The sequence below is a fragment of the Xyrauchen texanus genome, chromosome 3, assembly GCF_025860055.1.
Source record: "Xyrauchen texanus isolate HMW12.3.18 chromosome 3, RBS_HiC_50CHRs, whole genome shotgun sequence".
NCBI classification, from domain to species: Eukaryota; Metazoa; Chordata; class Actinopteri; order Cypriniformes; family Catostomidae; genus Xyrauchen; species Xyrauchen texanus.
In genome coordinates, this window is record NC_068278.1 from 29,159,125 (window position 1) to 29,174,786 (window position 15,662).

At 37.1% G+C, this 15,662-nt stretch overlaps 1 protein-coding gene across 2 annotated transcripts in view; it reads left to right on the forward strand.

Annotated features, from left to right (window-relative positions):
* LOC127626687 (anthrax toxin receptor 2-like) overlaps positions 1–15,373 on the forward strand; it is a 102,120-nt gene extending 86,747 nt beyond the window's left edge. The window contains exon 16 of one of the 2 annotated variants that reach the window (XM_052102673.1): positions 11,437–15,373. In XM_052102673.1, the coding sequence (XP_051958633.1) occupies positions 11,437–11,475 (39 nt within the window). In that variant the 3' untranslated portion in view covers positions 11,476–15,373. The remainder of the gene's footprint in view (positions 1–11,436) is intronic. The other variant, XM_052102666.1, reaches the window with a different exon arrangement.
* Positions 15,374–15,662: the final 289 nt, after the last annotated feature.

Here is a 15,662-nt window from a genome sequence, read left to right on the forward strand (position 1 = left end):
GTCTGGATGCTCATTTGCAGTGTCGTGAGATTTCTTTGAGGAGACAAATGGGGGAAAATGTTCATATACAAGCAAGGGAGTGAGGAAGCAGAGTTTTCTGTGGCTTGAGGGGCTCAGAGTGATTAAGCATTAGAACTACAAGCACATTACAGCTCTGATGCTCTGCTTCTGTCTATCCTACAAAACACAAAAAAGTACATTGAAATTGGAAAAATAGGCTGTGTACTTAAAGGGCACCTATTATGGCATTTAAAATGTTCCTAATATTGTTTTGGGAGTCCCCAACAACAGTTTTACATGCATGCAATGACAAAAAACACTTTTGTTGTCTTATAATATGCATTTATGTTTACCTAATTTGCTCACCGACTCCCAAATGATTCGTTCAACGACTCATTTTTCCAAACCCCTCCTTTGCGTGACGCTAATCTGCGGTGATTGGTCAGATGACCCAGTCAGTTGTGATTGGTATACTCTGTGCAGAGATTGTCGGAAACGGAACGCCCATCACCGCGTTGTAGTAAAAAAATCAAAATCAGAGAAGGAATTTGAGTTGATTAATGTTAGCGATCATAGCCCAAAGTTCGGTGGTAAACACCCAATCAGTTATTGTTTGCTTTAGCCCAATGCATAAACATATTGGTAAAGCACTGCATTACTACAAGTTATTGCTCTATTCTTTATGACAACTCCAATAACATCGACAAACATTTCACATATTTCAAAAAATTGACATTGGAGACCTAGAAGCTGCGCTGAGCGTAACTTACACAACACACACAAATACTTATTAAGCATGCTAAAAAACACATAAAAGAAACAATTATTAATAATACTTACAGGTTGTGATTCGGAGGAGGAAGCTGATCCAAATAAACTTGGTACTGAAGTTTCAACCGGCTCGCGAATCCACACTTGAAAGCATTCATGTTCCTAAAGCAATCGTCATTAAAATGATGTGAACACAGCACAAGGGCTATACTTGTGTGGTATAGTTGTAAATATAAACTCTAGCCACTGATTCTTCACATGCTCGTCCCTGGGCAGTGAAAAAAAGGTCGCTTTTGATATGCACTTCAGAACACAGCGTCTTGTTGTCGACATGATGTTTTCAAGTTTTCCCTGGTGTCTGCACGCGCAATGAGTGGGCGCGACCAATTTGATAATTTTTCGTCTTGACGTCACAACGAAAAGGAAAATGACTCGTTGGAAAAACGATTCATTACATTGACTCAGAGTCGACTCCTACATTTGAGAGACAATAAAGTTTTTTACGGTGAACTTTCATATATAAAACTTTGCAGGATGTTTTTGTGAAAAGCCTCTGAGCATTTTCACTAGCCAAAATCCCTTGCCTCTCAAAAACTGATAAAGGTAAATGGAGACTGTAACTGCATGAATTTCTTTGGATGTTTTATTTGAATGAGAAAGATATAGGACACAGGTCTAATGATTTAAGTCATCATTATATCTGAAGGCAAACATGGCCATTTAGAACAGTAGTTGGCAGAGTCACATGACGCAATGCAAGGGTCAGATGTGTGAACAGCGAGCACTTTGCTAGTTTTTCATTATTGAGATTCGGTGAGATTCGATACACCCTGTTCCATAACTGTTCTGTGAGATCAGTATGTCAAAGAATTCAAAATCCTTGGGCTCTGGAGACATTAAAAGACACTTATGTGGTCAAGCTGACACCCCTGACAGGGCCGCAAACCAGGGACTCGGTTTGAATGATGTGGCGAGAGAGATTCAGCGTCAGCTGTCGAGTATGTCAGCAATGCTGAGGAAGGTCAGAGCAGACTTGGAGGATCTTGCTGTAATACATCGATCGATCACTTCCATGGAGACGAAATTAACTGAGTTGGTTACAAGAATCGGGGACGTTGAGAAATGGATCGAGAATCTGGAGTCATCAGAGTGGGAATTATATGCTAATCTGCTAGCAACCAAATTAGATTTGGAATGCATTTGAGAAAAACTGGAAGACCTTGAGAATCGTAATCGGCAAAACAACATCCGAATTGTTGGAATTCATGAGAACGAAGAAGCCCGAGATGTGGTGAAATTCCTAGACTGGCTCTTCAAGAGTCTGCTCGACTTAACACGCCATAAGCTGTAAATTGAGTCTCGGCTCAGAGATCCACTGAGGAAGACGGGCTCCGATCATTTCAGGCCAAATTTCTGAGATCTTCTGATAAAGATCTAATGTTACACGAGGCGAGAAGTAAAGCAAGTCTTTCTTGGAAGATCCACAGCATTTTCTAGTTCCCAGACATTTTTGTTTCTTTTTGTGCTGGAGTCTCTTTTGTGGAATAACACTCCTTTAAAAAACGTTAGCATTCACGGAGGGTCGCATTTACACTGAATTTCCTGGCCAGATTGAGAATAGATGCTAAGGATGGCCGTAAAGTATTTACTTGTCCCCAAAAAGCATTGACTTTTATAAAGTCAAGGGAATGAGTAAATCATTGTGTGGTACTCGCTTTGCAGCCAAGTGGACCTGACTCACTGAACATTTACTTGTCCATCCGAGGAAAACATTCGTTTCACTGCCTGAGGAAATGGAATGTATTTTAAAAATGATTTATTTATTTATTTACTTATTGTTTGTGTGTGTTGGTTCCGCAAGGGGCTGGAGCTTGTTTTGGGAAGGAACACACCTTTGGGACAGTATGTGGATGAATCTACACATTCTTTGTGATTATTCTAACTATTGGCTGGAGTTTGATTTATAGATTTTCTTCTGTATTGTAATTCTGTCTCACAAAATTTGTATAGAAGTACCGGACTTAAGCAATCCAATGGCAAACTTGTTGTGGGGGCTCTCGTTGGCGTACATCGATTGTTTGTGTTTAGAGGGATGGACGACACTTGGCGCTGTCGTGGGTGGGGTGAATGAGCGCATTTTTTTTTCTGTTTGTTTGGTTCGGGGGGAAGTTCAGGGTTTGATTGTTGCACTAATGTTGGAATGTGGTCTTTAGAATCTTGTTTTTGACACACAATCCATTTTTTCTAATATGTCAAGATGTCAAATGTTAATATGAGTGGATTGTTGCTCTCCATATGGAATATGAATGGGTTGTGGCACCCCATAAAAACAAGAAAGGGTTATTTATTTTCTTAAATGTAAGAAATATGATATTGGGTTTCTTCAAGAAACAAAAATTTGGGAAGATATGGGTGGACATATTTTCTTTAGTGCTGGCTCAAGTAAGAGCAAGGGAGTCATTACATTAATGGGCAAAGGTTTATTTTGGCTAATATTTACACACCTAACGTTGATGATCAGGGCTTTTTTATAGGTCATGAAGGGATGTTGCAAGCCGCTGGCAGCCCTCATGATATAATATTGAGAGGAGACTTTAATTTTTTGATGACTCAGTCCTTGATCATAGTGAAGCATAAGTGTGTAAGCCCCTTAGAGCAACATTGATGCTTCACAGTATGTGTAAAAATCTTGGTCTTACAGATATTTGGAGACTTTTGAACCCATCTGGTAGGGACTATACATTATTTTCATCAGTCCATAAGATATATTCTAGAAAATATGTTTATTAATATTTAAAAAAATAAGTCCCTCATTTCATCTGTTGTGGATTGCTCAATTGGAAACATCTTAGTCTCGGTTCATGCCCTGGTGAGTTTAGAGGTGTTGCCACATACAGAGAAAAATAAATCATATAGTTGGCACATTAAAGTAGCCTTTTTGCAAAATCCTGGTTTCCTACAAATGTTAAAGGCTGATGTCAATGTTTATATGGAGACCAACAAGTCCTCAGTATCCTCTGTGAGCGTGGCTTGGGAGGCACTTAATCAATTATCTTAATCACTAAATCAGCGTCATTCATCAAAAAAATTCAAAATACAAGAACTCATGGAGTTGGAAGGGAATATTAAAAGTGCGGAGGATGAATCTCAGTTTCCTCCATGTCTGAGTCAATCCATGCATCTTATCACGTGGCTTGTTGAGTGTGCTACCGTGGAGACATAGCACATGTGGAGGCTTCACGCTGTTCTCACGCACCACATAGAGAGCGAGAACCACATTATAGCGACCACAAGGAGGTTACCCCATGTAACTCTACCCTCCCTAGCAACCAAGCCAATTTGGTTGCTTAGGAGACCTGGCTGGATTCACTCAGCACACCCTGGATCCAGGTGATGTATTCAGAGTCTTTAGCTACCCAGGCCCCCCAAATTGGCTCTTTTAAATGAATCAAACAAGCAAAATTATTATGAACATTGCAAAAATCTCTAAAATGAGCATCACTTTAAACATAGAACTTGTGAACATGAAACACAAATTGACTTGCATCATTCACATACAACAATCCCTGCTCCTCAAATGGCATGCTGGAGTGGATAACTGCTGTCTCATGTTTTGCTACACTGGAACATGGATAATTAAGAACAATCTCCTCCCCATCTGACCCCCCCTTATGATTATTTTATTACTTTAAATTCTTTATGATTAAACGCTGCAGTGGTAACCTTGCTAAAGCTGAGCAGGGCCTGGCTTTCACTACTGCTATTTGGAATAGCTCTCCTCAGTGGCTCGTCCCTGTTCCCTCTGTTGGATTCTGCTTGTCCATTAGTGCCATCTGTGCTCGTCTTTGCAGTCTGTGAGTGCCCACACTCCGCCAAAATGACTGGCATTTTATCTCAAATAACCAGGGGATGGTGCCCAGAGCTGTTAGCTGGCAATGATGTGCACTTATTCTAACAAACCCAGGGAAAGAAAGACAAGATAGAGAGCTGAAAACATCTGCACATGTAATGCAGCTTTGCTTAAGTGACTTCCATGGAAAAACTGTTTTCTGGTGACCATGCTAAGCCAAGCTTTGTATGTAAACTTGAGATATTCCAACACATTTTGTTGGAATTTTCCCATAGCAATGATCATTTACAGACATCAGATGATCAGCAATGTTCTCAATCATTTTCTTTGGGACCTTGTGGACACAGGATTCAAGTAGGGTTTAGGGTTGGGAAAAAAGAACTGCTTCTTTAGCGATAGTTCACCCCAAAATACAAAACGTAATTCATAATTTTCTTAATAACATGTTGTTCCAAACCGATATGATGGTCTTTCTTCCATTAAACAAAAAAGAAAAACTAAAGTTTTACACTTATCTTTGTAAAATAGCATTCTTGTTTACCCTTACCTTTACATATAATGTTACCCCAAAATTGTTAGCCGGTAATGACCAATTTGTAAACATCATGACAACTAATGCCAGCACAGGATGTTTTACTGGCATCTGGAGATTAAAAAACATCATTCTTCTTCTGTCTCGAGGGTCAATTCTGTAGTCATCAGCTCTTGATTGCTGATCATATGCCACTTTATTTACCCAGAAGACTTGATTTGAGCCAACAGGACTTGCTGTAAATATTTTATACCGTTTTAAGTTATGGTGCAGATGCTGCTCCAAAAGACATTGTGACTGATTGTGGCTATAGACTTAAATGACAGAGATCGCCACCACGCTGTCAAAATCAACTCTCCCTTTTAAAGCGGTAGACCAATATTAGGTCCTCCAGAGCCTTTAAGACCCATGCTGTTATCCAATGCATTTATAAGGATATAAAGGGATAGTTCACCCAAAAATGAAAATTCTGTCATCATTCACTCACCCTGTTTTTCCATGTTGTTCTTAAAATGTATAAGTTTCTTTCTTCTGTGGAACACAAATGGAGATGTTAGGCGAAATGTTATCTTCACATTTATTGCATCTTTTCTCCAAACAATGAAAGTGAAAAGTGATTGAGGCTGTACATCTCAGAGATAATCAAAATCAGAATTAGCTTTATTGCCAAGTATGCTTACACATACAAGGAATCTGTCTTGGTAACAGAAGCTTCCAGTGCACAAACAATATAACAAAAAGACAGAGATACTAATACAAATATTAATATAAAAATAAAAAGTGATTAGAAAATATAAGTATATATAGAAATGTGTATGTATGTACAAGATAAGTCTGTTATATACAGATGCAAGGGAATGTATGGCAGAAGAGGTATGGTATGTTGGATAAATATAAATAGACTAAGCTGTTATTTCACATAATTATTGCTCAATGGGGCAGTTTTTTCTGTTCATGAGATGGATCGCCTAAGGAAAAACTGATCCTGTGCCTGACGGTTCTGGGGCTCAGTGTGATTTTTCCAGCCTTTTTCCTCAGTCTGGAAGTGTACAGTTCTTGAAGGGGGACAACAACCAATAATCATCTCAGCAGTCCAAACTGTCCTTTGTAGTCTTCTGATGTCCGACTTCATAACGGCCTCTGTTGGGCCTTTTTCACAATGGAGTCAATGTGTGTCTCCTACTTCAGGTCCTGTGAAATGGTTGTGCCTAGGAACCTGAATGACTCCATAGCTGCCACAGTGCTGTTTAGAATGGTGAGCGGGGGCAATGTTGGGGTGTTCCTTCTGTATACAAACTCATCATCAGCTTGGATGAGGTCGATGACAGTAGTTTCATTTGCAAACTTCAGGAGCTTGACAGAGAGGTCCTTGGCAGTGTAGTAATTTGTAAACAGGGAGAAGAGTAGTGGGGAGAGCACGCATCCATGGGGGGAACCAGTGCTGATTGTTCATGTGCTGGAAGTGACCCTGTCTCACTAGCGGCTGCATGTCCATCAGAACGTTGGTGATCCACTGACATATAGATGTGGGAACAGAGAGTTGGTGTAATTTAGTCTGTAGAATAGCTGGGATGATGGTGTTAAAAGCCAAACTGAAGTCCACAAAAAGGATCTTTGCATATGTCCCTAGGCGGTCCTTTTCTCTCTCCTTTTGTGTTCCGAGGAAGAAAGAAAGTCAAGCAGGTTTGAAACAACATTACAGTAAGGAAATTATAACAATTTTCATTTTGGTGTGAACTATCCTTTTAATGTTTATCAAATTATCCATTTTGAATTCATCAGTGACAAAGTTACACTTTCTTAACTGTAAAAAACATCAAGGGCTTCTTCAGGTTGATTTCTGAGAGCTCCAACTGTTTTTTTTTCTTGAGCCTTTAATGTATTCACTGTTCCAGAGCCTATATCACTTTTTAATAACTGGAAAATGTATCCAAGTTGTCAGCAGGCGTTAGATTTTAGGCTCTCTTGGCTTGGTTTTGCATCTCCACCAGACCAGATGGCGGTGCTATGTGGGCCGTATGTGGACCATGGGTGTGGAGGTAGTGGGGGCTAGCTCTAGAGTGCAGGATTGCTCACATTCTGGCATTTTCTCTAGGCCTGTTTGCAGCTGCACTTCCTGTCCCTTTTTGAACTTTTAAAATGTTCAATGTGGAAAGACAGGTAAATGTACTGCCATTTAATATAATTGCAAACCTTAAAATTAAATATTGGGCTTTTACTTTTTAGTAGAATCAGATAAACATGGTAAAAAGTGGTAAACCTGTAATTGTTATCTTAAGGAACTATTTTTCACCTTATCTAACACATAAAAATAGTTTTGTTGTTATAATTTAATGTATTTAGGTTGATTTGGTGATGTTACATAATATTGTTTGGTGATGTAACCACATAAAGCACATTTCTAATGTACATTTTTAATTTACATTCTGAAAATGTTTTGTCAGGTAACCAAAAAATTTGCTTCATTTTGTAACATCTAAATTAACTGGTTTAATTCAAATCCAAATCAATTGCTATTTAATCTGACTATATCAACCTGACAAATTAGTTTACACTATCAAAAGTAATTGTAGTAAGACTTTACAATAAGGATCCATTTGTTAACATTAGTTAATACCATTAGTTAACATGAAGTAACAATAAACGATAATTATTAATCATTTATTAATCTTAGTTCATGTTAATTTCAACATATAGTACAACTTTTTTTAAATCAAAAGTTGTATTTGTTAAAATTAGTTAATGAACTATGAACTAACATTAACTAAGTAAACCTAAATAACCCTAACCCTAACCTAAATAAACGTAACCCTACAATAAACAATTGTACTTTTATTTACTAACAAAACAAAAATTAATAAATTATGTAAAATAAATATATTGTTCATTGGTTGTTCATGATACTTAACTAATGATAATGAAAGGAACCTTATTGTTAAGTGTTACTATAAAAATGTTGGGTTAGATTAAGTAGAAATATATAGTTCCGGTAACAATTGTGGGTTACCACTTTTTTTCTGTGTATGTAGGCTTTACAAGAAAAATAAATGCCCTTTTTACACAAAGCTCCTCTATTGATCTGTAATTATGCATATCACAACCCATAACTACTGTTAAAAATCCTGTACTTAGAATGAGCCATCTTTAGGGAGTATTTTGGAAGTTTGGTCTGAGAACGACATGGGCTACTCTCCAGGTTTTCAGTACCACCTTTTAATTCCTGGATCTCACTCCCTTAAAGAACAGAAAGTGCAAGACAGCTCCTGTGGGAGTTGAGGGTTTTGGGGAATCAAGCTGTTCCAGAGAATGGCTAGCAGAATATGAGATGCAAAAACACATGCAGACTCCTCCTTTGGACAGTTGCCCAAGCACACAGCTAAATCAGAGTAGTAGACATCTTTCTGTGAAGTCTGGTGGCCATCAAACTGGTGTGGCATAGAGAGCACTGTTGAGATGGAGGGCTAATGATGGCCCCCAACAGGCTGTCTCTGTTTGTCTGATCTGCATAGGTGTAGCATATCTACAGGGTACAGAGTTAAAGCTCTTGATGAACTGAGCCGTGTGATATCTTAAAGATGGTGTAAAACCATGAGATATCTCTGATCATTCAAATGAAGCGCATTTGTTTTATTTTATTTTGTTATTATTTTTTTTTATAAACTCGGTGTGGTGTAATTATTCAGGCTTTTATATATTAAAGAACTTTCTATTGTTTGATATGTGACACTTTTTGGCATAAATCACAACACTGACCACTCTTTTCTGCTGCCTTGGCTCCCAAAAAAAGATTTCTCATTGATTTTCTCTGTTCTTCAACAAAAATTCTTAAAGGACTATTCCTGGTTCAATGCAATAATATATTCTAGGTTCGCCTCAACCTAGAATTTGCTTTAAAATAGAAAGCAAAAATAGAATTTGCAGTGACGCACTTACAATGGTAGTGAATGGGGCCCATTTGTGGAAGGTTTAAAGGTAGAAATATGAAGATTATAATTTTATTAAAGCACTTACATTAATTCCTCTGTTAAAACTTTTGTATTCTTTTAGCCCTTAAAGTTGTTCACATTTTCATTGTTACTGTCATTTTAGGGTTTTAGGGTTTGCTGACATTACATAGTCATGGCTTGTCTTAAAAGGTATTTAGATTATTTTTAAAAATCAGTTTCTCATTTGACAAAATGTATGGGATTTTTACTTCTGAAACCCTACTGTTGTGCAATTTGTGAATAACATTAAACTGTTGTACTTCATCTTTATCAATTTAGTACAAAGATTACACTGGTTTCTATAAAATACAGCTGTACTCAGTAACATAACATTTAAAACACAAGGGGATCATAAAATTTTATGGAGCAGAACAAAATGTATTATTTGAATATCTCTACTTTACAAAATGACTTTTGCATTTTGCATGTCTCTGGAGAGTAAAAACAAGAAAACATGTATCCTCAGCATACTATCTCTTTACTTTCACCATTTATAATATCACTTTGACATGAGTCATGTAGCCCATGGTCCTTCTTTTCAATTGGCACTTGCTCTGCCTGTCTCAGTGCAACATGGCATGGATATAATGTGCCAAGTCATTGCCTCTTACCCAGGAGCAGTGGAGTTAAAATGGGTCCGACCGTCTATCTGTGTATGAGCGTATTGCTTTGCACCTGGCCGACTCTTACAGCAGAGCTCCTTCACAGCCATTGTGTTGGAGGGAGACAGCTTTTCAGAGTTCCTACTTCAAAGCCTGCAAAATCCTGTAAACTTAGCCCCACAATCAGTGGTGGCCAAAACAGCATCTGATGCACCTTATTTGTTGACGGAGTGAGATCTATCGCAGAGGGTGCGCCTTGCTTGGCTTACAATGCAGGGACAACATAAAGCTGTGCATTCGTGGATAGTCTATGAAGTTGCTGGGTTTCTTCCAATATCTAATGCCAATTGAAACTAGGTCAAAAATTTATCTTATGTTAGTTATTCACTGTTAGCCCAAGACGGCTTCATTGGTTGTAACACACTAGTTATCAAACATGTTAGGAAAAATATATATTAGCTCTCAATAATAAAAGCACTTGGGAACAGTAGAAAACATTGTGTGTGTGTGTGTGTGTGTGTGTGTGTGTGTGTGTGTGTGTGTGTGTGTGTGTGTGTGTGTGTGTGTGTGTGCACGTGTGCACCTGTGTGTGCGTGCATGTGTGTGTGTGTGTGTGTGTGTTTGTTTGGTGGTGGTAATACGCTAGGCGAGAGCTCCCTCTTGGTGCCAGTGCTCCCAGTTTCCCCAGCAGTCTAGCAATGGAGTGTGTACTATAGCTGGAGAGCTATTTACATGAGTTTCAGTAAGTCCCACATTGTAGAACAATGGGAGATTCACTTAGATTTTGGGCTAAAATGAATGAATGAGCCAACACAACATTTTGTGGATTAATTTACAATTATTTACTATTTTAATATGTATGCTTTATCTACTATTAGAATCACTTAACATAAATTCCATTTAAATATACAAAAGGCCTTTTAAATCAGTCTTTTTATTTTGTATTATGTTTGTCTTTTTTAACAATTAAAATCAAAATTGTGTGTACAATTAAAATCAAAAATATGTCTTATACATAATAATTTGGGTAGAACATATGATTCCTTTTTATTAATGGTGAGGAAAGGGTTATATTTACAGAGCTGTGGTTATGCAAAATAAATGCATATATTTTAGTATTATCTTTATATTTTGGTGTATTTTATTTTTAAGGAAATTTTCCCACCCTGACTGTTTGCGCACAAAAAGGATTATAATACTTGATACATTATTACTATTATTATATTAATACTGTAATATAATTGATGATTAAACATATAATTAATATATTAACAACTTATTATTTAATTATTAATGAAAATAACATTTACATTTATTCATTTTGCAGATGCTTTTGTCCTAAGTGACTTACAACAGAGGAATAATGTCAATGTCAATGTAAACTTTATTTATATAGCACCAATAAAACAACAATTGTTGACCAAAGTGCTTTACGGTCAAATACAAAAATGTAAATTAAAAGAATGCAAAATAAGCGGTTCATATTAAGGAGAGAGTAGTATGAAAAGTGCTGCATTACAAAGTTTCAACTGCATCAGAATAATACTATCCAAGACAGATTAGAGTGCAACAAGAATATATATATATATATATATACATACAGGCACACACAATACAATAATAACACATGGTAATATTATAATACTACAATAAATTAATTCATAAATTTTCTCTTGGCTATTCTTTTCCTTACAGGGACGGTGTATACATTTCAGCCGGGTGCAGCATCAATAGACGAGAGTCTCCAGTCTATGAAATACTTGGACTTCCAATCATATCAGATGGGACAACAGAAAAAAATTATCCTGTACTTTGGGGTATCTTGGTTCAGTGCACAAGGGAAACCCATTTTGCTTATAATTATTGGCTTTCTAAAACTTAAATGAGTATAATATTTTATTGCTCAAGCTACTGAATGGCAAGTGGATGACAAAATACATAAAAAAAATGTCTGATTGATTTGCTTTATGCACAGCATAGGCCTTGTCATATTCTGACCATATTGTGCCTTCTGTAGAAAAAATCTTATGGACACAGATGGAGGCTATTTAAAAAAAATCAGAATGAGATGAGGCTCTTTGCCGTTGGCTGGGAAGTGGAACTAATCCCAGTAGGCTCACAGAGTGCAGGAGTACTCTGCCTCTTGGCAATGTCTCTTCACAAAAATCTCTCCAAGCCCACTATCATCGGATGCCTAGCGGGGCTTCTTTGACTGGAGATCTTGTCATTTTAACACTGAGAAGTGCACACGCATGACAAATTTTAGACATAACGCCCTAAGGTATTGAACGCAGTAAGATTTGCCCTTTAGTTTGTAAAGACACCTTTCTATCAGTGGGAGAACAGCACAGAGAATTAATAGAGCATTATTGCACCGCAAGACACCCTGTGACCAAAGTGCTCCGGCAAGGTTTTGAGGGACAGATTTCCCTCTGGTGGTTGATGCTTCCTCTTCACTTATTTGACAGTCTGTTCTGTGCTCACTACCACATAAACCTTCCCAATTCATAAACATGCCTATCATTTAAAGGTTTTAAGAAATACATACAGCTGTCTGCTCAATGTATTAAGCACTAAACCTCACTGAATTTCACCCAGATGCAGAGGAATATCAAAGTTTCATTGAACTAACTAAAGGCAACTACAATCAGCAGCCTCAGAGGTTTTTTTATGAGGTTCATCTTTGAATGACCTTTTTACTAGACTTGCCTCAAAAATAATTAAACAGATTCTCTGCTTTGATAACATAAAGCCCTCATCCAATAGACTCGAAAGATCAAACCGAAAGGGGCGACGAACGGATAAGTATTGTTCATTTCCAGAAATTATCCACATTACACTCCCCCTCTCCACTTGCACACAGAAAAGCAATATATATATATATTTGTACATTTCTTCAAATCACTGTCATGACGACGATCGCAAATGATGTCAGTGTCAGTGGAAACACTTTGGGGGAGGAAGGGAGCGGCAGCTGAATAAAAAGGCTCGAACGATCCAGTCACTTTCGATACGCTACTTCAGATGCAAAATGGATATTCAAGTCGAAATCTGACAAAGTGTGCCGGCTTTGACGGGAAGTGGTATAGACAATGACCAGTGGCTGGGTCAGTGGGATGTCTTGGTGCAAGCAGGGTAGCTTATCAAATGACACTTAAAATAAGTTCAACAACCATCAAGTTTGAGGGGGGATCAGAATAGGGTGCGGTGTCTCACATTTGGTGGGCATGCAAGTGTGCAAGATGGCAGGACCATTGAAAAAAAAGCCCCTGTTTCATTATTTCTTTTTTGCTCTCATCATAATTGTAGGGACATTCATTGTACTTATTTTCACCCCAGCACACCCCTCCCCCAAAATGAAAGAACAATATACATATTTAGAAAAGTTTAAACATTGTAATCATTCTTTGAGTGGCACTTACTTAAATTACAGTCACCTTCTGTCCAAGAAGTTCAATGGCATTGCACTTCATGGACAGCTAGGTGAGTGTAATGTTCAGTATTTTTTATGTATTTACTTTTATATGTCAGAGATCACAGGATGTCTGTTAACTGTTATTAACATTTTAATTAGGTATTTACATTTTTGTTGCAACCTGGCTCACTATCGTTACCAGCATCTTGCATAACTATTTTTCCACCTCACCCAACATCTGCTTTTCCTTCTCTTTATTATTATTATTGAGTTTGCTTGTTTTGTTTACTATTCTTTTCCAGTTTTTGCAGTGTTATGTTAATATGTTTAGTATGATTGTGGTAAATATAAGGTTTGTGTGTGTATGTTTATGTATGTGTGTGTGTGTGTGTGTGTGGGGGGGGGGGTAAGGTTTGTAAGGTTTGCATGTTGTACGAGGACAATTTCTTAGGTTACAAACTGGTAATTACAAGGGTATTATGCTATAAGTGTGGTCTATGAAGACATTTCTAGTGTCCCCATAATTCAAATCACTTAAAAACATACTAAATTATGTTTTTTTTGGGGGGGGAAATAAAAAAATGCAGAAAGTTTTTTGTGAGGGTTAGGGGTAGGGGTAGGTTTATGGGATAGAATCTATATTTCATACTGTATAAAAATCATTATGTCTATGGAGAGTTCTCATAAGGATAGCCGCACCAATGTGTGTGTGTGTGTGTGTGTGTGTGTGTGTGTTGTGTGTGTGTGAGTGAGTGAGAGAAAGAGAGTGAGAGAGAGAGTGTTGGTAGAACTTTACAATAAGGTTCCATTTGTTAACCTTAGTTAAAGCATAACTGTGTGCTTTTTATATGTTTTGGGCGCATTAATGTGTGTTGAGGAGAACTTGAGAGCTGAGGTTGATGTGGACAATATTGGGTTTATGCTTTGTCATTTTGAATAAAGAGCACCAGCTACACAAATAGTATTAGTAATTTATGTAAAATATGTTATGATTGATTGCACCCATTTCAGCTTTGAAAATGAGAACATTATAAAGTATTGATGTAGATTTTGGATAGAAAAAAACAAGTTTTTGAAAAACTGAATGTTTACAACTGTGCACTATTTTTTGTATATTTAAAACAAAGTAATATGTACTACATACAGTGATAATTTCTTATGTATTTAAAGCTACACTATGTAACTTAAAAAAATATATATATATTAATGAGAGAGTGCAACAAAAATCCATCTTCCAAACCTTGTCTTTACCAAATACACTTTGATAAACCTAAACTAATGATTTATATTTTAGAGCTGTCGGGACAGATTTTGCAGGAAATTGCATACATACTGTACGTCATTCACTCGTCCACTTTCATGTCATATCCATACACAGTGAAAATAAGATCCGGCTACTGTAGTGCATGTGTGGGAGTAGCTGAAGCCCAAAGTTTGTTGTCACAACTAACAAGAAAAATTACCATGAATCATTAAAAACAGCAAACCTCCGGGGAATCACCTGTTGTAAATAAAAAGAAACCCCAAACAGAGCAAGATGACAGGACCATTGACAAAAATAATCCCTGGGAAGAGACAGAGTCCGTAATAAAACCAAAATCAATATCGGCTTGACTTTTCAAAGGTGGCGACAACTGAGATCTGAAAGGATTTAAAAGCAAGAGAGATTGCTTTTTTCTTACTCAACAGGTAAGATATTTTATTGATATGGTTTATGTATAATTGTGTAATCACACACAACACACATCTGTGTGTGGGTGTGTGTGTGTAGTGAAATACAATAAATATAATAGGTGCGTACATTTTCACTTGCTAGCACACCTGTGTATTTTCTTTATAATGGCATTAATTTATATAAATCAAACCTTTAGTCATAGGCTTGCCAAGGACATGTGAGTCTTGAAATGATGTTGACCGCTGGTTGGTAACCATGACAATCTATAAATTAGTTCCTACTGTGGTCTATTTGGCCAGAATATCCTGCAGTTATAAAAACTTTACAACGTTTGACATTATCAGACTAGTAATCGTTATATGTAATGTTAACGTAATTTATTTTAAAACATTAATCTTTTCAATAAGTCAAAAGAGATATGGCACGTACCTGCCTCAGATCACATGTTTTACTTTCATAATTTATTTGTCCAAACACTCTGATAAGATGTCCTGTATCCATGTGTGCACCGGTGCCTCGAACCACATTTATGCTTGCAGAGGAGCAGAACGAAGCACAAACAAAACAACGTTCTTCCGCTAGATGCATGCCGTTTTATTTTTTAACCACTAGAGGGCCAAAAGTTACATACTGTAGCTTTAGAAATATATATATATATATATATATTTTTTACATTTTGTTAAGTTACAGTAGTACATGCAGCCCTTGTCATAGAATGCCTAATTATGTCCCACTGCAATTTGGCCAGTGAATGTAATTTAGACAGTAATTTGTTTCCTTACTAGTCTATACAAAATATAGACAAATTATCATGTTTTCTTATTAGATCCA